The sequence below is a fragment of the Ostrea edulis genome, chromosome 2, assembly GCF_947568905.1.
Source record: "Ostrea edulis chromosome 2, xbOstEdul1.1, whole genome shotgun sequence".
NCBI lineage: Eukaryota > Metazoa > Mollusca > Bivalvia > Ostreida > Ostreidae > Ostrea > Ostrea edulis.
Window position 1 is genome coordinate 82,968,270 of NC_079165.1, and position 24,557 is coordinate 82,992,826.

A 24,557-nucleotide genomic window follows, 5' to 3' on the forward strand; every position below is an offset into this window, starting at 1 on the left:
AGTTGTAAATAAAGTCAATACCTACAGGTTCTGTGTTAATTGGATGAATAATCAGATTGTTTTCATAACTCAGTTCTACATATAATACACCAAAAACAACAGAAAATATGCCAATATTAACATCGTTATTTATATATTTTGGTAAAATAGTACGCAGACCTACATCCATAAAAGCTACACACGACACATTAATCAGGCTATTAAGCTGATGTAGGTATGAATCAATCGATACCAGGGAGATGCTGGACCCCCGTGTTAAAATACACACTCTCCCTATGGTCCATCTAACATAAATGAAAAATGAAGCTTTTTTTTCTTAACAGGATTTTTGCCGCGTGATTCGCCTTGGGAAAACGGACTATCAAAGGCGATTCTGGATCAACGGAGGCAACACACATAATTCCTCTCTACTGCTCTCTATGAATATAATAATGACAGATATCACGTCTATAAGCATTAAAATGCCACTCAAAATAATTGTCTCTATAGTGCTGAGAACCCGAGTTGTCATAAAACAAGGCTTAACACATAAGAGGCTGGGGTTCTTCACCTTACACAATGTTAGCCGAACTCACCTGTTGGTGTTTTACGGTTAGGATGTAATTAAAAGGGTTTTGAAATCGTCTTCCTGAGACATGTTGTCCAGGTACGGAATGTGGATTAGAATACGAGTATGTGAACAGGTCTTCTATCGTAACTTTGTTGCTGTCCAATTTAAGTACAACTGGAGTTAAAATTTAAGTCATATACTCTCGCTCTGAACAATATGATGCATGCATCTATATGTAAAAAGTATTTTCAACTAGGTCTTACTCATATTTTATGCTACAATTGATTAACCAACTACCCTAGTTTCCAAACCGAACGAGAGAATGGAGAGAGACTGGGCATACAAGATATTTCTATTCGTTATGTAGCGGATAAAAAAATCTAAGACATTTATTGGTACACAAAAATGCTTTCCAGAATCACCAATTTAATCAAAATAAGATGAATCAATAATTAATAATAGATCAAAGAAGTCAATGGTGATAAAATTAAACAAAGACTCAGTGGTATTTGGCACGATCTGAGTAAGAAGCACCGGAAGCTGTGGTGCTGGTACTATCTGGTACAGTGAAGACTACAGATCCAGTATCGGACTACATTATTTACACCACCACCACGGCCTGGCAAATACTCAAATGTCCACCAAGTGTTAATATGGCTTCCGATCAGTCAAGCTGATGTAGGTCGCCCGTGTGGTCCAAGCTGTTCGTCCAGAGAGGATTACACTCGGCTTCTATCATGGAGTCCACAAATCAAGTTTCTTGGTTGACAGTCTCTTCGTTTTCGCTATGACTGAGTGTAAACTACACGTCATAGGTACTGAGTAAGGCAAACAGAGAATGTCGTGGTACCTTTATGATATATGTCATACCTACCGAGTGAATCAAACGTTATTTTTCCAGAACACAACGAACTTTCCCCTCTACCACCCCTCAGGGTGTGCTCTGCATATTTTATTTTGTAACAGAATGAAAGTTTGTTGTATATTCAAACTTTTACAAAGCCCTGGGATACACAAGAGAGATTTGTTTTTCTTTACTGGGCTGAAAGATAACGTAATATATGCACGATTTTTTTTACCAGATAAACTTACAGACATATGCCTGGATTTAACCAGATACAAATTCATTTACACTATTTTCGTATGAATGGCGAATACTATTCTTTCATGCCTCAAATAAAAACAGTCGTTGCCGTCTACGCGGAGAGTCAGCTGAAACAGCTAAATCGAATTGTACGAAACAATATCATTCATTGTTGAACGAACGCAAGTTGGATCACAGCAAGAATGGTGATGACAGAGTAATACACAACGGACCTTGTATGTTTGCTTGCTTTGTCCTCGGTACATTTGGAAGCCAAATATAAGTTATTCGGTTTTCCATTCTTCTTTTCTCTAAAAGATAATTCCACCACCAAATTGTATTTTTGCGTAGATGTCATTCGCACCACAGAGGTGTAGTCAGGCATAGTTGATTACTCGGAGAAACGTTTTACCAAACCTTCAGCTAAATATGATATGTGTACTTGTAATGAAATCACATCTTGGGCAGGATATATATATATATATATATATATATATATATATATATATATATATATATGCTCTAGACAGTTTTAATGCCATCTTAAAAGGCGTTTATTTAGAAAATTTAAAGTAATTTTGACAAAATCAACTTCTTACAATTACGTTGTGTATTTACAGCAGAGAATAAGAATTCTAGGAAAATATCATTTGGTTAAATTCACGAAAAGCGAACTATCTATCTAAAATTTATATATTACGGAATTTCAAAAGAACGATAACTCTTCCAAAATCCGGAAATTTGTGTGTGTAGTAATACATAAGGCAAATTCCAACATTCTAATTGTACATCTCAACGTCTATGAATAAACAGATAAACACCTATGAATAAACACATAAAATCCTGGAATCTGTTGCTTTGATCGTCTGCTACTTCTACTAAACGTAAACATGGGGTGTTCTTGACACTATCATATATGTACTGCTACTAAACGTAAACCTAAGGAATGCATATCTGCTTCATATTTGGATTTTTATTGAACATAGATGTTAACGACAAACTAACAACTCAATTTATGACAAACGGGATATGACTTCAGCTTCTTCATCGTCAACTTTCCATATCTATGTAGCAATATCCCATTATCAGCTACATTTGGTGTGTATGTCTCTTAACTGATTCGATACAAAAGAGCATGTTCTACGTATGATCAATTATAAAATCGAAATAGGCTACTGACAATGTAAATATATTAGTATCTCACAAGTGGTAATCTCTAAAGCTTACAGAAGGTTGAAACTGACTATTCAGAACGACTGATGAGGGTGATCGGTGGGGAAATAACATATTTTGGATAAATTATTGGTGCTGTATAAAAATAATTTCTTTCTAGAAGGGGGGAGGTGTACACAAGATCTATACATGCTATCCACACTTCAGGTGCCTGTGCTGGCAACATACATTTATTATAATCTGTATCTGATGTTCATATGTACAATCGATCTAGTGACTTTCTTTCTCTCTCTCTCTCTCTCCCATAAAATGCATACTTGTTTGTATACATAATTTGGTCAACGATATTGTTACGACGGGATTACCCAGTGCTTGCCTAGTATTGCGATTTTTCATCTTTTTTTCATCTCATCATGTGTTTATAAATCAAGCGGATTTTGAATGCATAACTTCCTCTGCATTTTTTTTATCACGTGATTTAGAAAATATGATGTGTGATATGATTGTGTATATATACAAGTTTGGAAGCAACATAAAAAGGTTTTTTTTTTTTTTTTTTTTTTGGTTGTTCTTTAGGTCTTGATGTGGAGACAATATGACTGAAGCTATGCTTTCCTCTTAGGTTAAACACTGAAGGTACTAATTCATATTTACATTACAGAAAGCAGGATTGCCCAATTGAGCTCGGTTCGGAGGCTCTATATACACAAAAAACGCAAAGGCTGTCAAAATAAAATGTGCTGATCTACGATCCTCAAACATGAACTCTGCATGTTAATGTGCAGCGAGTCTGTCCAAATCCAACTTTACAGCCTTTCTTAACACAGACTGTTTTATAAATCGACATTCTACATGCCCTTATAAAGAATTAAAGACGTTGGCCATTCAGTTATAAGAATTAAATTCTATATCTTACAACATTTTTCACTTCTTAGTAATTAATTCTGAAACATTCGCGTATTTTCTATTTTAGCCGAAAGTTTTAGCATTAATCGCGAGGGAAATTTTGTAGATTTTAGAGATAATAACAGTCAAAGTAAATCAACGAATTCTTATAACAAAGTATTCAAACTTTCGCTTTAAACAGAATTGCCACTACTACAGTAAATTTTCTTTAACAGTTGGGATTTTGGATATTACTATCTGTGTTGTGTCTTAGATACTCGTCCTCGGATTCTATATTCTTATTTTCTCGAGGTCAAAACAAGGATAGGGTCAGAGTTAAGAATGGGTTATTCTCACATCTATAGTACGCGTTATGAAGTTATATTTCGCATACGAAACTATAAAACATATCCATTACTTTGACACACGGAATATTGGGTGCCACGGTTCTTGTCCTCCCTCCCCCCCCCCCCTCCCTCCCGTTATTTGTCAAGGTTAGTTCAAGGTTACAATCTTGTCATCTCAGAAACAGTACATAATGACTTAGAATAGAATAAGGCTATCAGATGATATAGGGTAGAGAAAATAATTTCTCATATTTTACTTTCAAAAAGAAGATAGATCGTATATTGTTTAACGTCCCTCTAGAGAAATTTTCACTCATATCGAGACGTCACCATTGCCGGTGAAGGGCTGCAAAATTTAGTCCTATGCTCGGCGCTTATGGCCTTTGAGCAGGGAGAGATCTTTATCGTGCCACAAATGCTGTGACAAAGGACCTCATTTTCTCTGGTCTCACCCGAAGTACCAAAAGAAGAATAGGATAGCGCATCTATGATGGTCTCAGGAGAATTAACAAGTTGAAAACATGAAAAATTTCAAACATTCTGATCTGTTGGAAGATGCCATTTTAGCGTTGGGTACTACAACTGTAAGCAAGAAAGAGAAATGTGGCTATAGGCATGTTTTGTAAGTGATGGCAACACATGTACATAAGACGCATGTCTTCGAATTTATCTGATTTACAACAAGAATCCATCTTCAAGAACTTTGAGAGAAAAGTTCATGCTGTGAATTTGTTCTACTGAAAACTAAGAAAACATAGGTTTTAATTGTTTTAAATCAAGGAAAGAAGTTATATTTTACTAGGCTGCTAATTCTACCGAACATATACACTCTCTGTATTCCTCTACAATTCAAGTTCGCCAGACTCTCAGTTTAGTATCAAATGTTAGAATTGCAATCACGAAAGAGAACTATGGGCCCCGTTACCTCAGTATTTTAAAACTAAAAAGAAAAAGTAATTAAGAAATGAAACTAGAAAATACAAGGTCCTGTTTCCGTGTTATATCTCATTTTAAACTTGTGTTTGATCTGTAATTCGGTGTTTATGTAAACAGTAAATTTTACCTATAAAAAAGAAGAAGAAAAAAACTTATGCAGGTAGCCTTCTCACGTAGTTACTCTGTTAATCTCACATTTAGTATCATTCGTGCCCTTTTCTGTGTATTTATTGTTATTTGTTTTAGTTTATCTTATTGTTTTACATATAAAGCGCTTTAAGGTAATTGTGTTGATTAGATAAAGCGGTATATAAATGTACAATATTAAATGAATAATGATAATTACGACAAAAATCTATGCATATTGCAAGTTTTTATTAAAATGAGAAAATTTGTAAGTTACGTTTGTCTTACAGGACAGGTTAAGAGACCAAGCTATCCCCAAAGCTCTACAAAACTCAGACAGATATATTCTCATTCAATGTGATAGAAAGTCAATTATCAAAGGAAATTAGCTATGAAGCGTAAAATTTATACAAGTCGTTATCGATTTGGATTCTTGGCACTTTGACTTTTACTATTGCAGTCATTACACATTAGTTGTAGGTATCAATTATTCAGTGGGCTGAACTTGTACGACCTCCATTCAGAAGACACAGGCATACAATAACTAGATTCTGTGTGTTATTACATTAAGTATTTTTATGTCTGTAGTGGGTCAAGATTGCTACATCATTCATAGGTTGTCCCCATATACCCCCGGCTAGTCCTTTCTTTAGACCGACAGAGACGTAAACCATAGTTTCCATTTTTCAAGTTGAGGCACTTGGAACATTAATCCATACGAACCGATTTGTAATACTGTATAACAGTGTTATAGCTAGTATGTTCTAAAATACCTGTATATATTCATTTTTTAACCATGCTGAAAATGAGCAAACGAGGGAAATTTCCTGTGTTTATGTTTTTAAATCAATATATTTATCGGGTTCCAAATATTCTAGCAACACAGCTATGTATCAAGTTAGGTTTTCAATAAAAAGTGGGCACACCATCTCGGTGTCATGCTAATTTCTTAAAAATGAACGCGACAACCCGCCTACAACTTGTCAAGCAAAACACATGCAGGATCGATACGTTTTGGTCTGTCTGGGGCCGACCAACCGAAGAGATTAGGGAATGTAGTACTATGCACATATTTCGATCGCACGATCGTAAATTTAATGACAGATTTAGTCCCTCTCGCCGATAGAAAGCCGGACTGACTACACACTGTGTATTTAATTCATTCATAAAAGACCTCCGCGGTTGACTCATTCTTGTTTACGCTGTGTGTACTGGAAATACGACTTGGACGAATTAATTTCAATCTGGCATATCAAAGGACATGTTGTGAAGCTGGGAGTCTTCTGCCGGGGGCTGAGGAGGATCCGCACGGTAGGTATGTGTGATTAACATCAGATCAATGTTCTGGAAGCTGCCTCTTGTCATTTTTCTTCCCAGACGAACGTTCGTCTGACTATATCACGATAGTGAATTGCCGACATAATGTTTTTAATGTTTATTCATAGTGGGTGTTGCCAAAACGGCGATTTTACTTCCATATATAGAGGTGGCCGCGCTCCAGATAATTGACTGTAATAAATTTTCACACAAAGTGTGTAAATTTGGACATTTGTTTATAATATCAATACATACATGTTTTCGGACAGCCAACCCTAGCCACGTGATTTCTGAAGCCAATCCTGGAACACTTGATAAATTACTACAGCAAGTCTGACTTAATATATAGAAGAGCTGCAGGTGCGATCCGCTATCATTGGTTTGGAAGTTGAGGAGTCAGCTGTAGCTGCAAGGCTATATTGTATTAGGTATATAAGACACCGGTCTCTCTAACCGGCCTTTTGAATTTGTGCAACCAAACTTGCTGCATCCCTAGTGGGAAGTCTGCTTTCACTTTGTCTTTTCTTTCACTTTGCAGGAAATAGTTCTTTAAGATGTCTCAAACAAGGGAAACAGTGACGGAGAAGAGAACAGTAATAAAGTCATCATCGGGATCTCATGGAGGTTTCGATATGAAGCCATCTGTGGATGACCACTCGGACATTAACTTCAAGTCCAGTATCACCCCTCGCCGTAGCAATGTCATCCAAAGGATGTCTACGGGTCCTGGTTTTAGACAAAGCATGGGAGGAGGCAGCAGCGGGGGCACCAGTTATGTGCGAACCGTGGAATACGGATACGGGTCCAAAATGGATTCTGGCTTTGGACCAGGGGGATACGAGAAGGTGTCTTCTACAGGCGTGAGTACGGTGAAAAACAACCGTGAAAGGGAAAAGAAAGATATGCAAGAACTCAACGAGAGATTTGCTAACTACATCGAAAAAGTTAGGTTTTTGGAAGCCCAGAACAGAAAGTTGGCATCCGAGTTGGAGATGCTGAGAGATAAGTGGGGACAGGAAACAAGTGCTGTGAAACAAATGTATGAATCGGAGTTAAGTGAGGCCCGGAAACTGATAGACGACCTGACCCGCGAGAAGACCAATCTGGAAATTAAGAACCAGGCTCTCCAGGAGCAGATGCAGGATATGCAGAGGCAGTATGTATAAACCCAGTCAAACTAACAAGAACTATAAACTCTGCAAACATTTAATCTGTAAAACTTTTAAAAGTTCAGTAGGTATATTTACCGTATAAAATCCAATTAAATAGTTCAACCTACAATCATCCCAACAGTTCAGCGAAGAGTCAGAGTAGGTAAATAGACCAATAGTTTTAGTGTTTGTTCGCCACTCAAAAGCTATATATCACCTGTAGGTATATTATTGAAATATGACAGATACACCTTTAGTAATTCATAAATAAGATATATTTTTGATATACTATTCATAGGAATTTTTATGCCTTCTTTATTGGATTCAATGACAGTTTTTTTTAGGAGTGAAAACTCTATTAATAAAATAGGATCTAAGCAGGGATTGCGATGACTAATAAATCTTTCTGTAAACAATATCCTGACGTTGTAACTAAAGCGTTCGAGATTTTAAGGCATGCAAGTGTTTTGTGTGTTTGTCAGCCCAAAACACAGTCAGTTTAAGGTAACAAATTTCCTACACTGGGTATTGTTATGTTACGTTATACAAAATAAATACCCATTTCTTATTCATCCGATTACAAGGTCGTGATCTACTACTGTCGCTCGCTCCCCAGTCTACCTGTGTCTGAATGGTCAATAAATCAATCAGAGGGGGAACGAAAGTGAAGTGGGTGTAGGCCGGATTTTCCCCTCGAGATCTTTGGTCGGTGAATCGCTGTCTTATTTTCCAGTAGCATATCTAATGCAACAATTTTGGCACGATTTAAAGTATACAAACATACACTAAATATGTAAATGACATAGCCTTAAAATCCACACGTAATGCTTGAGAAATTCCTTCACAACCTTCAAATAAAACCGGTTATTGTGGAGTCCTGAGGTGAATTAAGTAGCGTTTTGATGTGTTTACATTTAATCGATCCAGAAAATCAGCGTTTTATTTATTTACATACACAAGTAAAACATAGCAAATAAAAGCATCCCTTGATTGATATCAAATGAATCGTAAAAATGCAAAGAAAAAGTGTGGAGATTTAGATGATTTTAGAACAAGTAAGACAACACATGTATTATAGCTTGACCGTCGACCTCTCACATCTCCTTGCCCAGGGGACATCTGATGTCATTATAAATGGGACTAGCTGGGCTACAGAGAACCATTTATCAAGGCGGACCCAAAAACCGCGGTGTCAGACCAATGTACACCTGACGTAGAGGGGTGATCTCATTGCCAACATCAAAGCCACGTTTATTACTTCAGAATCAAATGTTAAAAAATGACTTCACCAAAACCTGTTTGTAAAGTGATGAAACTTGAACTGGCGCGTCCCCCTTAAATTGCATGACTTAATATGCTTCACTCTGCTGTCTAAATGTTGAACCCAGTGTAAAATGTTTTCAACAGTAATCTGAGGCTTTGAATCTATATAGGTGTGTAGTAGCGAAGTCATACAATGCTTACTTATCCACGGAAGGGAAACTACTATATAGGGAGAGATTTATCTAAAGTTAAGCACGTAAACAATAGTTTTTCCAAGTTTCTTTTATGAAAAAAGAAGCATTTTAACGTCGGCGGAGATTAGTTTCATTACATTTACAACGTATTAGGGTCTGTTTCTTTTGATTAGAAGTGCTTGAAGTTTGATATTTTCTCTCTCTCTCTCTCTCTCTCTCTCTCTCTCTCTCTCTCTCTCGTATATATATTACTTATTGTCGATTATGGAAAAAAATCACAAATCGCATGAATCTTTTTTGTATTTATAGCACATAGCGACAGAACATTTTAAAAGTTTTAATGATTGCGTTTCTTTTTGTTTTTGTTGTTTTTTTACTTTTTTTTTTTTTTTTTTTTTTTTTTTTTTAAAGTAAATTTGAATCACAGTGCTTTAATTATTTCCCCTGTGCAATTTATTAAAGTTAACGAAACGTTAACAAACTCTCATTTTGTCTGAATGGAGATCACATCGATCCCATTATTACAGACCATAGTATGGCAACAGCTCCAATCGATGCCCCTAGCAACAGCTTAGTGGAGGTTGGAATCCACAATCTTCTTCAACACCACCTGATGACGATGAAATCTAGATAATGATGACAATAATCGCGTCAGTTACGCCATAAATCTAACCCCGGGGGTATCAATGACCCGAATTGGTTTTAGTGCTAGCTTAGGGGTGAAAAATAAAAGTTTATTCCAGGTGAGGAGTCGTGAATCTAGGCACAATGTAAATGTTTTGTCTTCTCATTGCAAATTCAGATTTCCAGTAATAAGTACTTGAAAATTAGTATTCTGAAATTAGGAATCAACGAAGTATTCTGAAATTAGAATACAACGAAGTATTCTGAAATTAGAAAACAGCGAAGTTAAACAATCGTATGATTTGGTCCCAGTTTTGATAGTAATGTACATGTAAGTTACACAAAGAACATATGTTTATGATATATAAATTTATTGGTAAAAGGTTTAGGTAAATAAATACTAAAGATAATTTTGGCAACGAATCTTTGATTTCTCTCGTTTTTGGCGTCCGGGAATATGAGTATCATACCTGAACTACTATAAAATAAATTTTAACGTTGCGAATTAGTGAAAATAGTCTTGGTTTACAATATTTATGAATAAAATTTAGAAATCGGTATAGGGGATAAGAATTTTCAATCCCCCCTCCCCTGATTATTCGATTTTTAGATTAATTGAAGAGTGTTCATGTTGAGAGTTTAGGGCTTGCATGGATTACCATCGCATCTTGTCCTTTCCGTCTACATCATTAAACAGAACTGCAATTTCATTTAAATGAAGTTTTCACGATGACCACTTGCTCCGTCAATTACTTCATATACATTCTGTCTTCCAGACTGGATGATGCCAAGAAATACCGCAACCAAGACCGGGACACGATCGCCAGACTCAACCAACAGGTATCGGACCTCGAGGCAGAGGTCAATCTCCTCCGTCGCACCGTTGACTCCCTAGAAACCGACAGAAGCCGTGACCGTGACAGAATTAAGAGTGTGGAATCAGAAGTAGACAGGTTAAGACTGGTGAGTACTGCCCGATGTTTCTCACAGAGGGCATTCTTGCAGAGTGCACCTGTTCATGGGTCAGTATTCACTGAACGGCAATATCACTTGCAGCTCGAAGGTTGTGTCTAAAAAAAAAATTAGCATAGAGGGTTTTTTTTTATCTCTTATTATAACACCTTTATTTATCCCGAACAACTAATTCAAATCCAATATTCATTAACTACCGTCACGATAAGTGCAATAACTTCGCTTTGCCCTGTTTTAAACAGTAATGACTTTCATCGTCACACAAAACGAAAAATGCGAGAAAATTTGCCAAGGATATTATTTTCAAGATTCTTACATTTATGTATTATTTATTTACATTTTCACCTCGACGACCATATCCATCAAGTATTTTTACGATGTTGGAATAATCTGTTTGGCATTCTGGCTGTTCCAAACCCAGACGTATTGAACTGAAAGCGCGCCAAAAAGGGCTGAATCAGCTTTTCCAAGGATTGCTAACGCTCAATATTGCCAAATAGTAATACAAACAGAATAACTCTTAACCTGACTATCAGCCAGCGCATCTTGCAAAGAAATTGAAGTGCACTCTGATGCAGACAAGAATTAATATAACTTCTATGTTTTCCCCAATCTGTTTATGCAATTATTAATTCATGTTAGAAAGCAATACTGATTCATACTATACTTGCTCAAGTCTGTATGCTCATTTTTATTTCATTTCATGCATTTACTCTCTTTCTTACTCTTTTTATGTCAGATTATAGTTTTAGAACAATTAATTCATCGCAGAGAGCAGTCAGCAATTCATTAACAACTTAACACCGAGATTTTAGGAAGTCTAGATTCATACTAAACTTTAGTTTTTGACTCTTTCCATGGTTTGAAATCTGTGATATATTATTCCAAACCGCGTGTGCTTCATTAAGTTCTAAGCATCTCTTAAACTATTGGTAAATTAATTTGCACAGCATATCTCAATTCATCAGTTATTCCATACAACACACATCATAATCAAGGAAATGAACTAGTATATCAATCATTCGTTCCGTGTACTTTGTATTCTACTCGTCCAGAAGAATATTGTGCTGGTCTGCCTTTGGCAATCGAAGAATATTTCCTTTGTTATCAAGCCTTTATGTCGTCTGTTGTTTCAAAGAAACGGAAATCTTAATCAGAGGAAGTCGTCGTCCTTTCCTGGGACGAATCTTAAAGGACAAAGAATCAAGTTTATTATTAAGAAATTCCATGATATTGATTCCAAATATTGCCTAGAATTAACACTCAGAAACAGATCCAAATTGTATTATCGACATTGTATATCCCCACAGTAAGGAAAACAAACAAATCTGGGCATTAGTATTTGATAGATGGACATTTCACACACCAAGATACTACATTGGTTTGTCCCTTATTACATGTATCTCTTAGGTACTGTAACTGAATGACCCGCCATTAACCTCAGGGAGATGTCACATCTTATGTAACCAATGGCAATGTTAACGTGCGTAGGAATAAACGTTATACATGATTTGTCATTTCAGGATCTGAATAATGAAACATTGGCCCATCTGGATGCTGAGAACAGAAGGCAGACCTTGGAAGAAGAAATCGAATTCCTAAAGAAGGTCCATGAACAGGTTAGTTAATAATGGTTCATCTTAATGCCCACTCAAAAAAAAACACCATTAGATTTACCACAGCACTGGGATGATTACGCCACAAACTCGGACAATAAATCTACAAGCATCTCACAAAGAGGACACCTTCAAAGGCGAATTATACCCAAGGTTTCAATTGTCTGTGCTGATATTGCGGTTGGCTATTTGTACGTAGGTGTGCGAACTCGTCTTCTCTGGTCTCGAATTTGGCAAAAGAAACCCCTTACTATACATTAATGTGGTGCATTGAAATGTCATTAGTTTCAATGTTGCATTAAAATATCCGTTTGAATATATTTAGGAATTAAAGGAGTTAGCTGCTCTTGCTTACCGCGACACAACGGAAGAGAACCGAGAGTTCTGGAAATCCGAACTTTCGCAAGCCATCCGTGACATCCAGAAAGAATACGATTCCAAGGTGGACCAGATCAGAGGTGACATGGAGGGATTTTATAACCTCAAGGTAAAGGTTCATTTATCCATATAATCACTAACAGCCCAGGTATTCATTTTTATCCTCTCTTGGGTAACTGAGATGATAATTGGTTTGTAGATTCAAGAATTTCGCACTGGAGCCACCAAACAGAATATGGAGGTTACCCACATAAAGGAGGAGAACAAGAAACTCATGAAAACGATCTCCGACCAGAAAGGAAGACTTGCAGATCTAGAGGCCAGGGTGAGTGTGCTGTGTCTGTCTCAATACAGCAAAGTAGTGCAACATTAGATAAGCTGTGTAATACTGAATTGCTGATATTTGTTGTATGAATACTTTGAATAGAATGCCTTGTTAGAGAAGCAATATCAGGACCTCCTGCGTGAATATGATTCAATCGAATCCGAACATACTATTGAAACTACAAGGCTTAAGGAAGAAATTACTAGCCTTAGAGCTGAGATGGAAGGTATACTGCAAGAACTACAGGTTATTATGGACCACAAACTATCCCTGGAACTAGAGATTGCTGCCTACAGAAAATTGCTGGAATCAGAAGAAAGCCGGTATGTGAACAATTCTGAAGAAGAAACACCGTTTGAAAAATTTGTTTTTAAACTTTTTCAGCCATTCATTTTTATTAATGATAATTTTTTGTTGATAATGTTTTGATTTAGATTTAAATTGAGGCCCTAACGTGTTTTATTTGTTTTTTTCTCAATGCTGTCTTGCTGGTGGTGGTATGTGGTTTCTATATTATAACACCAACAATAGATATGTACGTGGTATAGTTGCAAGTGTGGCTGCATTTCGCCATCCTACATGGCGAAATCAGAGAATGCAACCCAACACTTACACAGAAACCCAACCCGACGAGGAACCCCAGGGTCTTCCTGAACCCAAACCTGTCCCTGAACTCAAACCAGAAGTAGATGATGATAGAGCGGAAAGAGACATAACCCCAGATGAGGACAATAAACCAATGGAGGAAGAAACACCATCCGTGGAACTGAATGAGGAGATTGTTCCGGAAGAATCGAAACCAAAAGAGACAGAACCGACTAAAATGGACGAAAATGTACCAGATAAAGAGGAAACGAAAGAAGAAGAGCAATGTACAGAGGATTCAAAGGTTGAAGATCAAATAGAGGAGGCAACAGAAACTGTTGACGAACATCAAACAGAGGAAAACAAAGGCGATGATGATCAGAATAAAGAAGATGGTGAAAAGAAAGACGAAGTAAGAAATGAAAAACAAGATGAAGGAAAAACTGACCAGAATAAGGATGAAGACTCTACTCCCAAAGATGAGGCAGAATCTGTTCCCCAAACTGAGGAAGAATCTAACCTCAAAGATAATGAAGAATCTACTCCTAAAGATGAGGAAGAATCTGCCCCCAAAGATAATGAAGAATCTGCTCCCCAAAATGAGAAAGAATCTGATTCTCAAAATGTTCCGAAAGACGAGACCAAAGAGAAAGACAGCAACGAGAAACATACAGAAGGGGAAGAGAATGGTGATAAAGAGGTTTCCGGAAAAGATACAGAGGTCGAAGATCCTAGTGTTACTAATGATAAAGATGTCGATGATCAGGATGATAAGAGTGGTGACATTCAGAAAGGAGAAGATAAACCAGAAGATAAATCTGATGATAAAAACATTCAGAATAACAAAACCAATACAGACAAAACTGATGATAAACAATCAGATGACAAGGAAGAAGAATCTAAATTTGAAAGTGAAAAACCAGAAAAAGAAAACGAAAAATCAGATGAGAAAGCAGATGATAAAACTAACGATAAAAAGAGAAATGACTCGGAAGAAAATGAACTGAAAGACGATACTCCAACAGTAAATGGAGATGAGAAAAAACCTGAGGAGGATGGCGAAGGTTCCCCATAACTAATTTAAAATTCTCTTCCACAATCACCACTATGCATGCTTAAGTCAGATGTTGCTATCACCTTTTGATACTGTTTCGTTTTTTATTATACAAATTCATTCACATGCTATTCATTACTTCATCTTTGTCAAACCAGGTATAACCCAATTTTGAGACTTCATTCTGATGTGAATGACTCCATAGAGGTTCATGATAATGAGAATTATCCGAGGGGAGGTAACTCACGCACATCAACACATTTAATCACATCAACCCTGTTGCATGCTTCTACATCTTCTGTCCTGCTTTGTATAATGTGTATCTGCTATTTTATTTTGTTTCAGATCATGTGTCATTTAACAGAACACCAGTTGCAGTTGTCATTTGTTCAATGTTTTGCTTTTGATTTTGTTGTCATATCACACACCTCTTTATTTGATGCACACAGGGTGGGACTTAGAGGCTTTGTCGAACAGACCACAAGTTCCCAGAGTCGCGGTGGGGCTCACTTGTCCGAAATGATCCAGGGTTACGAACAGAAAGGTGGTGCGTATTCCAGACCCCTGGGAAGGTTAACACACTTACTAATGAAGGGCTTTGTGTTAGAAACATAAAATACAATGTGGTTTGCTGTGTTTGAACATGTGATTGGGAAAGATGACAATTTATGGGACCTCTTGATATAAAACCATCATCGACAATTTACTTCATATTATTCATCTGAAGTATATTGCATGCTTTCAGTATTCCTTTCCAATTATACAATATATATATGCATCACTAATTTTTCCACTGTAAAGAACCACGTATATAACCATGTATAGACATCATATATTTACATATTCAAAATATCTTATATGTTGATTCTCTTACTTGTGCATTCCATATGAAGTAAAATATTCTATAAACAAATATTCTATATGAAAAGATGCATTCACTACTGCATGATATAATTTATTAAATTTGCACGATCACAGAATCTCACCAGACTATGAAGATGATGCGAGGCGAGGTGTCAGCTAAGACTACCTACCAAAGAACGTCCACTGGACCTCTGTCCATTTCTGAAGTCTGTCCCGAGGGAAAATTTATCAGCCTGGAAAATACATCCAGTGGGGCCAACAGAAGGGTGAGGCTGATTAGTACTTCCTGTTCTTACACTGTGGTCGATTCTTTACGAAATTTGATATGAAATACTGTAAAGTGTCTCCATTTTTTAACAGGAAATCAACATGGATAGCTGGAAGCTGAAGAGAACAGTTGATGGCAAGAGAGATTACATATACACATTTAGAAACTTTACTCTTAAACCCGGCAAGGTTGTCAAGGTACAGTTCTTTCAGTTCGTTCACTTACCAAACTACACGCATTCCTAACCCAAAACATAGACAATTCACGTATATTTGTACATATGAAAGTTATATTCTTGTTTCTCATACATAAGGTAATATAATGCACTTTAGTACCACACGCAGCAAGTATGAATTGGTACAAAGAATCATTGTGATTTTCTCATTACCCAGATCTACTCTCGAGGTTCTGCTGCCGATGCCAGTGTTAATGATTTAGTGTATAGAGATGACGACAGCTGGGGCGTGGGGTCACAGGTCACAACTGTCCTCCTAAACGACAGCAACGAGGTGAGTACGGTTTAACCCCCTAAATCCCGAGTATCAGTCCTCACTTTTCTTTAGATGTAAAGCTCGTATTTGTACTTTTGATGTTATTTTAATGTAAGCATTATGTTTCAACTGTTGTGTAGTTTCGTAGTAATGAAATGGTGCTGTTTATTTTCCAGGAGAAGGCCACACACACACAAAAGACACTCTACAACTAGGCGAATTTACCAAAATGATAGTGATTCAACTACTGCAATGTTATTCAACGGCTTTCTGCTTTGTAATTTTTAAAACGTTTCTACGTCCAAATATTTTAATGTATCTGTTACGTAATTGTACAGTGCGCGCTTTAGCTGTTTAAGTAATGGGGATTCATTTTTGTTAAAGTGGTTGTGATTGTAGCGTAAAATAGTTGTCTTCCATGGGCAAAAAAACTACTTATTTATTCCAGCCTTTGTATTTAAACTTTTAATTTTTTATACGAGACCAGTGAAGAATGCGTTATACATGTTTTTATGATATTAAATAATAGTATTTATGTTTTATCCCCATGTTAAACTGAAGGTGTCTTTCCATTGCCTTGTTTTCTTACCATAGTGAGGTTAGTTTAGAAGGCTTTTTCTTTTCGAACTTTGGAGGGACATGCGCAGTAAAGGACCTGTGAAATCTTCGCGCACTCCTGTATATATATGAAACATATTCTTTCTCCGTGTCACTGCTTGTAAAACAATATAACACAAACTTAGGTCCCCTGCAGCCTGTTACTTGCCGATTTCTTCAGAAATAAAGTGTGTTTAAACGATATGCAATGTTTGTTTGTCTCTTCTTCTGAATCATGGTATTTTAGGATTGACTGAAAATTGGTGAATAGACACTGAAAAACATATACTGGTTTGGTCTTTGAAAAAGTTCCACAGAATGAATCTATGGAATTCAATAAACTGAAAGTTGCCTAAACGCTTACTTGAAGCTTGAATGTAACTGAAAGGTGACTGCTATTGAGTAACCTTTCTGGGCCTTTCAGTCGTCGACTGAATGACACAGTTTCACAAATAAATTGGAATACAAACTACAATGGAAGAAAACTGTCCAGCAATTGAGAGATCTGAATTCAGAAAAAGATTGACATTTGCTATAAGTTAACACTTAGAATCGTCAAAATGTCCTTAGTGAATCTTTAAAACACAAACCTGTAGTAATTTGGATCAAATTTGGCGGTAGAACGAATATCGTTATGTACAGGTAAAAGACCATTCTTGGCACACTGATTTTGACTACAGATAACTCCATTTACCTGATCAATATATAAGGTCACGACGGGTGTGACCGGTCGACAGGGGATGCTTACTCCCCCTAGGCACATGGTCCCTCCTCTGGTATATCCAGGGGTCCGTGTTTGCCCAACTCTCTTTTTGTATTGCTTATAGGAGTTATGAGATTGGTCACTGTTCGTTATCTTCACCTTCCATAGAGAATGAATTAAAAGTGTAAGAGGAATATTAAAATCCCGTATTAGACACATAGAAACAAAAGTCTTTATGTGTTTAGTAAACCAGAAGTGATAAAGGAATTAGATAGGTTACATGAGGATAATGTTTTGGTTCCAGCTGACAAAGCTCATAATGTCATTGGCTTTGTTTGTAACGCTCATTATGACAACTGTATTTTAACGAACTTGACATTCATTCGACATGTGATCATTTTACTTAAACTCCAAGTTCCCTTTCAAAAAGATCAAATTCTCTTCAAAATCATGCTTCAGTATTAGGTACATTCAATATCCCAGTTAATGGGATGGATTGGTATGAATTACCCTACTTATACTGGATTCCTAAACTTCACAAAAACTCTTCCAAAGATTCAACACTGGATCCAGTAAATGTTCTGCCAAGCCCCTATCTTTGCTTCTTATGGGGATATGAACAGCTGTGAAGAAGAAACTTCAAAGGTACTGTGCCAGAACATAGAAGTTGTGTAAATCAAATGTGATTCTAAACATTTTTAAAGAACTTGCAGTAAAACTTTCCTCAACATCAAACGTATGCCTTCTCAACACTTTACACGACCATGCCTCACGATAGATTAAAGACTAGACTTTTGACATCATAGATAGTTGCTTCAAAAATGCATAAAATGGAAATATTTATTTCTAGTGATCAGTCATCAAACAAATTAGTTTGACAAACACCAATCTGATTCCACGTACTCTGGAGTTGAAATCAAAAATAAACTGGAGTTCCTCATTCACAATATCTTCGAAGTCTGGTTATCAGATCTTCCAACAGTCTGTTTGCAATTCCCATGACCACCGATTCTGCACTTTCGTTAGCTGACCTGTATTTATATTTCTATGAGGCAAAATTTATTCAAAAGCCTCTACATGAGAAGAGACCGAGCGCGGTAGTTTATTGGTAGAGCGTTATCATTCTAACCGGGAGGTTGTGATTTCGAGTACCGTTCGTGCCATGGTCGCGTCAAGCCTAAGACGTTAAAATAAGTAGTGATTCCTCCTTCGCCAAATGCTCGGCATTTAAGAGAAGAATCACGAGTCTCTCGGATATGACCTAAAAAATCTGGGGTACCGCGTCGAGGCAGGCGTTGCCATGCTAAAGAACCCCTACTGCTACGACTCTGAGCGTTAAGTATAGGTTTAGATTTGTGGTACTTCACCTACAGCTGGTAACGTCTCCTTATGAGTGAAAAATTCTCGACGAGACGTAAAGGAAACAATCAATCAATGTACATGACAAGAAATAATCTCTTGCTGTTGTCTTCAACTCGACATTTAGATACATCTACAACGTTGTATCTATTAATAATGATCATTTTCATTTACATGTTGATTCAGTATATCCCAATGAACTCGAACTATAAGATACCACAGAGTCCTCCACATTTGCTTTGTGCTTAGATATTTTATTGAAAATATTTATTAACGGCAAGCTAACAACTTAACGTTATGACAGACGGGATGATTTTAGCTTCTCCGTTGTCAACTTTCCATATTTTGTTGCAATATCCCATTATCACCTGCATATGGTGTTGATGCAAGGTGAAGATAACAAACAGTGATCAATCTCATAACTCCTATAAGCAATACAAAATAGATAGTTGGGCAAACACGGACCCCTGGACACACCAGAGGTGGGATCAGGTGCCTAGTAGGAGTAAGCATCCCCTGTTGACCGGTCACACCCGCCGTGTATCTCTCAATTGATTCAATACGCAAAACCTTGTTCTGTGTATGATTAGTTTTTACATTAAGGCAGTCTACTGACAACCAAGTTGTTGTTACAGATGTTTCAATAATCTTGTTTAAAGTCACCATTTTGCAAATTCTACGATCTATTTTCCCAATATAACCTGTCATTGGATCAAATCCTGCCTGACATGTTTCATACGAATTGAAAGGCTGTTCATGGCACACCGAATAAGACTACGAATTACTCGACAGGGGATGCTTACTCCTCCTAGTGACCGAATCCCACCTCTAGTATATCGAGGGGTCCGTGTTTGCCCAACTCTCTACTTTGTATTTCTTGTAGGAGTTATAAAATTGATCATTGTTCTTTATCTTCATTTTTCATGCATAACGTGTTCTGCTATTCAGGTAAAAATGAAAATTCCGAAAACTTATTGCAGATCTGCAGGACACCACCAATCATATTTCTAATGCTGATTTGGCTACTGCATAAATTGTAAGAGGAGTTCTGGGAATCAGTATTTGTTTTAGAAAAACGTCGTTTTCGACCCCATTTGGACCCCAGGGTGAAAATGAAAATTTATAAACCTTGTTGCACTAGGACACCACCTGTCATAATTCATAAAGGTTAATTGGCTACTACTTAAAATACAAGAGGAGTTTGTAGAAGAAGAAAGTGTGACAGATGGACCAGGATAACAACATTATACCCGAACTTTCTGTAGAAAGGTCCTACACACCTCATGACAAACAGTGAAAAAGTCTATCACTATTATTATCAGATACTTTCATTCCATCATTTTCAAAGGTCATTTTGAATAAAGAATGTAAATGATTGAAATGTAAATCAAAATACCTGGCTTTTCGGAATCTATTAAAATGCATTCAATTACTTGTAATGGAAAGCAAAGGAAATTACAAATACATCCAATTACTTTATAAAAATGTATTTGAAATCAGCTTATTTCAATTACCCCATCACTTTTTCTAACACAAATATTAATAACCAAAGTTTAAACACCTTATTTCTTTTTCTGTCGTTGAAATAGTCAATCACAATTTTACAACAAAAATTTTCGACACCAAATTGACAACTAATATTGCTTTAATTCATATATTGTGACCTATATCTTGATTTCTTAATCTCGATACCGGTATTGAGTTTCGAATTCCAAATCTCACATTTTGAATGTCGAATGAGCTTAATAGGTTTTCGTATAAATCTGATAATTTTAATTATAATCCGAAAAAAGGTTGTAACTTATTTTTGTAGTTTTAATAGGAGTTATGCGATCGACAATTGTTCGTTATCTTTACCTTTTAATGATATGGATTAACGTTTTGACTGGTAATTTATATGAAATTCGTCATCTTGACATATCAGTCATTCATGCATCGTAAGGTCACAGTTTAAAAATGCCTGGAATGAATTTTTAGGTTGTGGACTTATTCCTTAGGTTTCCACTATCACCTGCATATGGTGTTTATGTCTCTCAAGTGATTCTATGCACAAGAGCTTGTTCTGTATGTGATCACCTTTTAAATCGAAGCAGACTACTGGGGGGAAAGTTTGTGTTACACTCAAAAATAAATAAAATATTGTATTAATAAATATTTTATATGGAGAAAATATATTCACTGCCTCATGGTATAATCTATTACATGTAAATATGCACTATCACAGAACCTCACCAGACTATGAAGATGCAAGGAGATGTGTCACCTAAGACTACCTATCTGTCCATTTATGAAGTCAGTCCAGAAGGAAAATTTATCAGCCTGAAAAATACATCCAGTGGGACCAACAGAAGGGTGAGACTGATTAGTACTTCCTGTTCTTACACTGTGGCCGATTCTTTACGAAATTTGATATGAAATACTGTAGTGTCTCCATTTTTAACAGGAAATCAACATGGATAGCTGGAAGCTGAAGAGAACAGTTGATGGCAAGAGAGATTACATATACACATTTAGAAACTTTACTCTTAAACCCGGCAAGGTTGTCAAGGTACAGTTCTTTCAGTTCGTTCACTTACCAAACTACACGCATTCCTAACCAAAAACATAGACATTTCACGTATATTTGTACATATGAAAGTTACACAATATTCTTGTTTCTCATACATAAGGTAATATAATGCACTTTAGTACCACACGCAGCAAGTATGAATTGGTACAAAGAATCATTGTGATTTTCTCATTACCCAGATCTACTCTCGAGGTTCTGCTGCCGATGCCAGAGTTAATGATTTAGTGTATAGAGATGACGACAGCTGGGGCGTGGGGTCACAGGTCACAACTGTCCTCCTAAACGACAGCAACGAGGTGAGTACGGTTTAACCCCCTAAATTCCGTGTATCAGTCCTCACTTTTCTTTTATGTAAAGCTCGTATCTGAACTTTTGATGTTATTTTAATGTAAGCATTATGTTTCAACTGTTGTGTAGAAATGGTGCTGTTTATTTTCCAGGAGAAGGCCACACACACACAAAAGACACTCTACAACTAGGCGAATTTACCAAAATGATAGTGATTCAACTACTGCAATGTTATTCAACGGCTTTCTGCTTTGTAATTTTTAAAACGTTTCTACGTCCAAATATTTTAATGTATCTGTTACGTAATTGTACAGTGCGCGCTTTAGCTGTTTAAGTAATGGGGATTCATTTTTGTTAAAGTGGTTGTGATTGTAGCGTAAGATAGTTGTCTTCCAGGGACAAAAAACTACTTATTTATTCCAGCCTTTGTATTTAAATTTTTAATTTTTTATACGAGACCAGTGAAGAATGCGTTATACATGTTTTTATGATATTAAATAATAGTATTTATGTTTTATCCCCATGTTAAACTGAAGGTGTCTTTCCATTGCCTTGTTTTCTTACCATAGTGAGGTTAGTTTAGAAGGCTTTTTCTTTTCGAACTTTGGAGGGACATGAGCACTAAAGGACCTGTGAAATCTTCGCGCAGTATTGTATATATATGAAACATATTCTTTCTCCGTGTCACTGCTTGTAAAACAATATAACACAAACTTAGGTCCTCTGCAGCCTGTTACTTGCCGATTTCTTCAGAAATAAAGTGTGTTTCAACGATTTGCTATATTTGTGTTTCTTCTTTTTAAATCATGGTATTTTGGAATTGTACCATAGTTTGGAATGTTTTCTTTTGTTAAAAGTGTGGGTTATCTTCATACATATGTCATACACGGATAACTGATTCAGACTAGGTTCTCCAAATAAATATTCGCACTGAATCTCACTTGAAGCTTGAGACAAGATAATATCGTCAATGGTTTCATCCCAAAGACTTTCTATTTACATATTCTCCTCAAGTCGAGAAACACGTGTAAGTACAAATATGGGTATCATTTATAAAAGACACCGCCGTCACGTGATAAGAACGCGCTTGAGATATAAACTTGTTTTGCGGACAGAGTGAACAGCGGCGGTCAATCAGACCTGTCGTGTTACTTTTGTGGTTTCGCAATTTAGTAAAAATCTGTATTACAATAAAGGATATCAAATAGGATTTTTAAAAGAGTAACTACCATAATCAATTAATTATGTTGTTAAATTTTTAAACAGAAAAATGCACAAATATGGGTTCTTAGAATTGTATTTAATTTCAATTCTTTGAAGCAAATACCGGTAGTAGAAGTAGGAGAATGAGTAAATGTGAAATAAAAATATCAAAACCAACAGTCCAAACATTTATATGCATTAAGACGGTTTTTAAAAAACAATTTATGTTCATACATTTCTCTTCAAAGGTAAATCAATATGTTTTGAGGATTGGATAAAAAATGGAATTTTATATGTTAAAGATATTTTTAATGAGGATGGGTTATTAAAATCAGGTAAACAAATTTATGATTGTATTAATAAGAAAACGAACTGATTATACGAGTATAAGATGATACGAAATTTTTTTTTTTTTTAAATTGAACCCGGATATGATTTTTCTAAAATTCCCTACATCAAAACCAAAAATATAGATAAAAATTTATGTTTACAACATAAAACTAAAATTTTCTACTCTACTTTGATAAAACATAAATTCCAAAAACCCTCGCTAACAAAGTTAAGTAGAGAGTTCCAAATACCAGAATGGGAATCAATATTTTTATTGAAAGTTAAATACATTGAAGACAAATCCTTAGTAGAGTTTAATTATAAAATAATACACAACTTATTGAGTAATAATCTCCTTATTAGTAAATGGAACAACACTGTAACAAATAAGTGTAAACTGTATAGAAATGAAATCGAAAACACAAAACACCTTATTTTTTATTGTATTAATGTACAACATATAAAGAAGATCGCAAGTGCCTGTATTAATTTCACAATTACTTGGAAACATATTGCTGTTGGGTTTTATTTAGATAATACTGAATTGATAAAGATATATAACAATTTTTAGCTCTTCTGAGCCAAAGGCTCAAAGAGCTAATCATATGGCCATATGTTTGGCGTGCGGTGTGCGTCAACTTTTTGGAAAAAGCACTATATCTCAAGAACCCCTTAGTCAATTTTTGTCAAATTTGTCACAGGGTATCCTTGGCCCAAGGGCTTTCATTTGTACTAAAACTACGGTTGTGACCCTTTAACAAGGGGAGATAATTAGGAAAATGCAAACAAAAGTAGTGGTTGCTAAAAAATCTTCTCAAGAACCACTGGGCAAATTATCACCAAACTTATGCATAAAGATGAGGATAGGTTGTAGATAAAAACTTGTTCAAGTCATGATCCTGGGGCAAAGAGTGTGGCCTCAAGGTCACTTCAAAGTTGACCTTAAATTTTGTTTTATTAAAACTTTGATATTTCGCTTATTAGTATAAAGACTAGGATCATCAAATTTTGTCAATTGATGCATCTTAGGACCTAATATCATGTTATCTCAAAAGTAGGTCACGGTGACCTACATTTTGAATTTCGCAGGTAATTATTATCAAATGGATTTTGATGCATATCTTCGGCATTTTTGAGCCTATGATAATCAAAAGTTGTCAGTTGATGGATCATGGGACCTTAAAGTGCGTCATGTGAATAGTATTTCACCATGGCCTACTTTCTGAATTTGATGGCTAATCATTTATGAATACATTTTAAGTTGTTATTTCAGATACCGAGAGGTTTAGAATTATCAAACCTTGT

The 24,557-nt window shown here is 36.1% G+C and overlaps 2 protein-coding genes across 3 annotated transcripts; both read left to right on the plus strand.

The window, feature by feature from the left end:
* The first annotated feature begins 6,067 nt into the window (after nt 1–6,067).
* Nucleotides 6,068–17,004, plus strand: LOC125679599 (neurofilament light polypeptide-like). 2 transcript variants are annotated; one of them, XM_048918913.2, is made up of 13 exons: nt 6,068–6,412; nt 6,688–6,846; nt 6,957–7,574; nt 10,427–10,613; nt 12,146–12,241; nt 12,564–12,725; nt 12,816–12,941; nt 13,044–13,264; nt 13,473–14,590; nt 15,559–15,710; nt 15,805–15,909; nt 16,105–16,221; nt 16,380–17,004. In XM_048918913.2, the coding sequence occupies exons 3-13, from the start codon at nt 6,973–6,975 to the stop codon at nt 16,416–16,418; spliced, it is 2,925 nt and encodes a 974-aa protein (XP_048774870.2). In that variant the 5' UTR covers nt 6,068–6,412; nt 6,688–6,846; nt 6,957–6,972; the 3' UTR covers nt 16,419–17,004. The 2 variants fall into 2 exon arrangements, with proteins under 2 accessions (XP_048774870.2, XP_048774867.2); XM_048918910.2 differs by having other exon boundaries at nt 6,080–6,416.
* Nucleotides 17,005–21,106: 4,102 nt separating this feature from the next.
* Nucleotides 21,107–22,494, plus strand: LOC130051525 (muscle cell intermediate filament protein OV71-like). Its single transcript, XM_056153496.1, has 4 exons — nt 21,107–21,214; nt 21,306–21,410; nt 21,611–21,727; nt 21,872–22,494. Exons 1-4 carry the CDS (start codon nt 21,107–21,109, stop codon nt 21,908–21,910), a joined length of 369 nt encoding a protein of 122 aa, XP_056009471.1. The 3' UTR covers nt 21,911–22,494.
* Nucleotides 22,495–24,557: the final 2,063 nt, after the last annotated feature.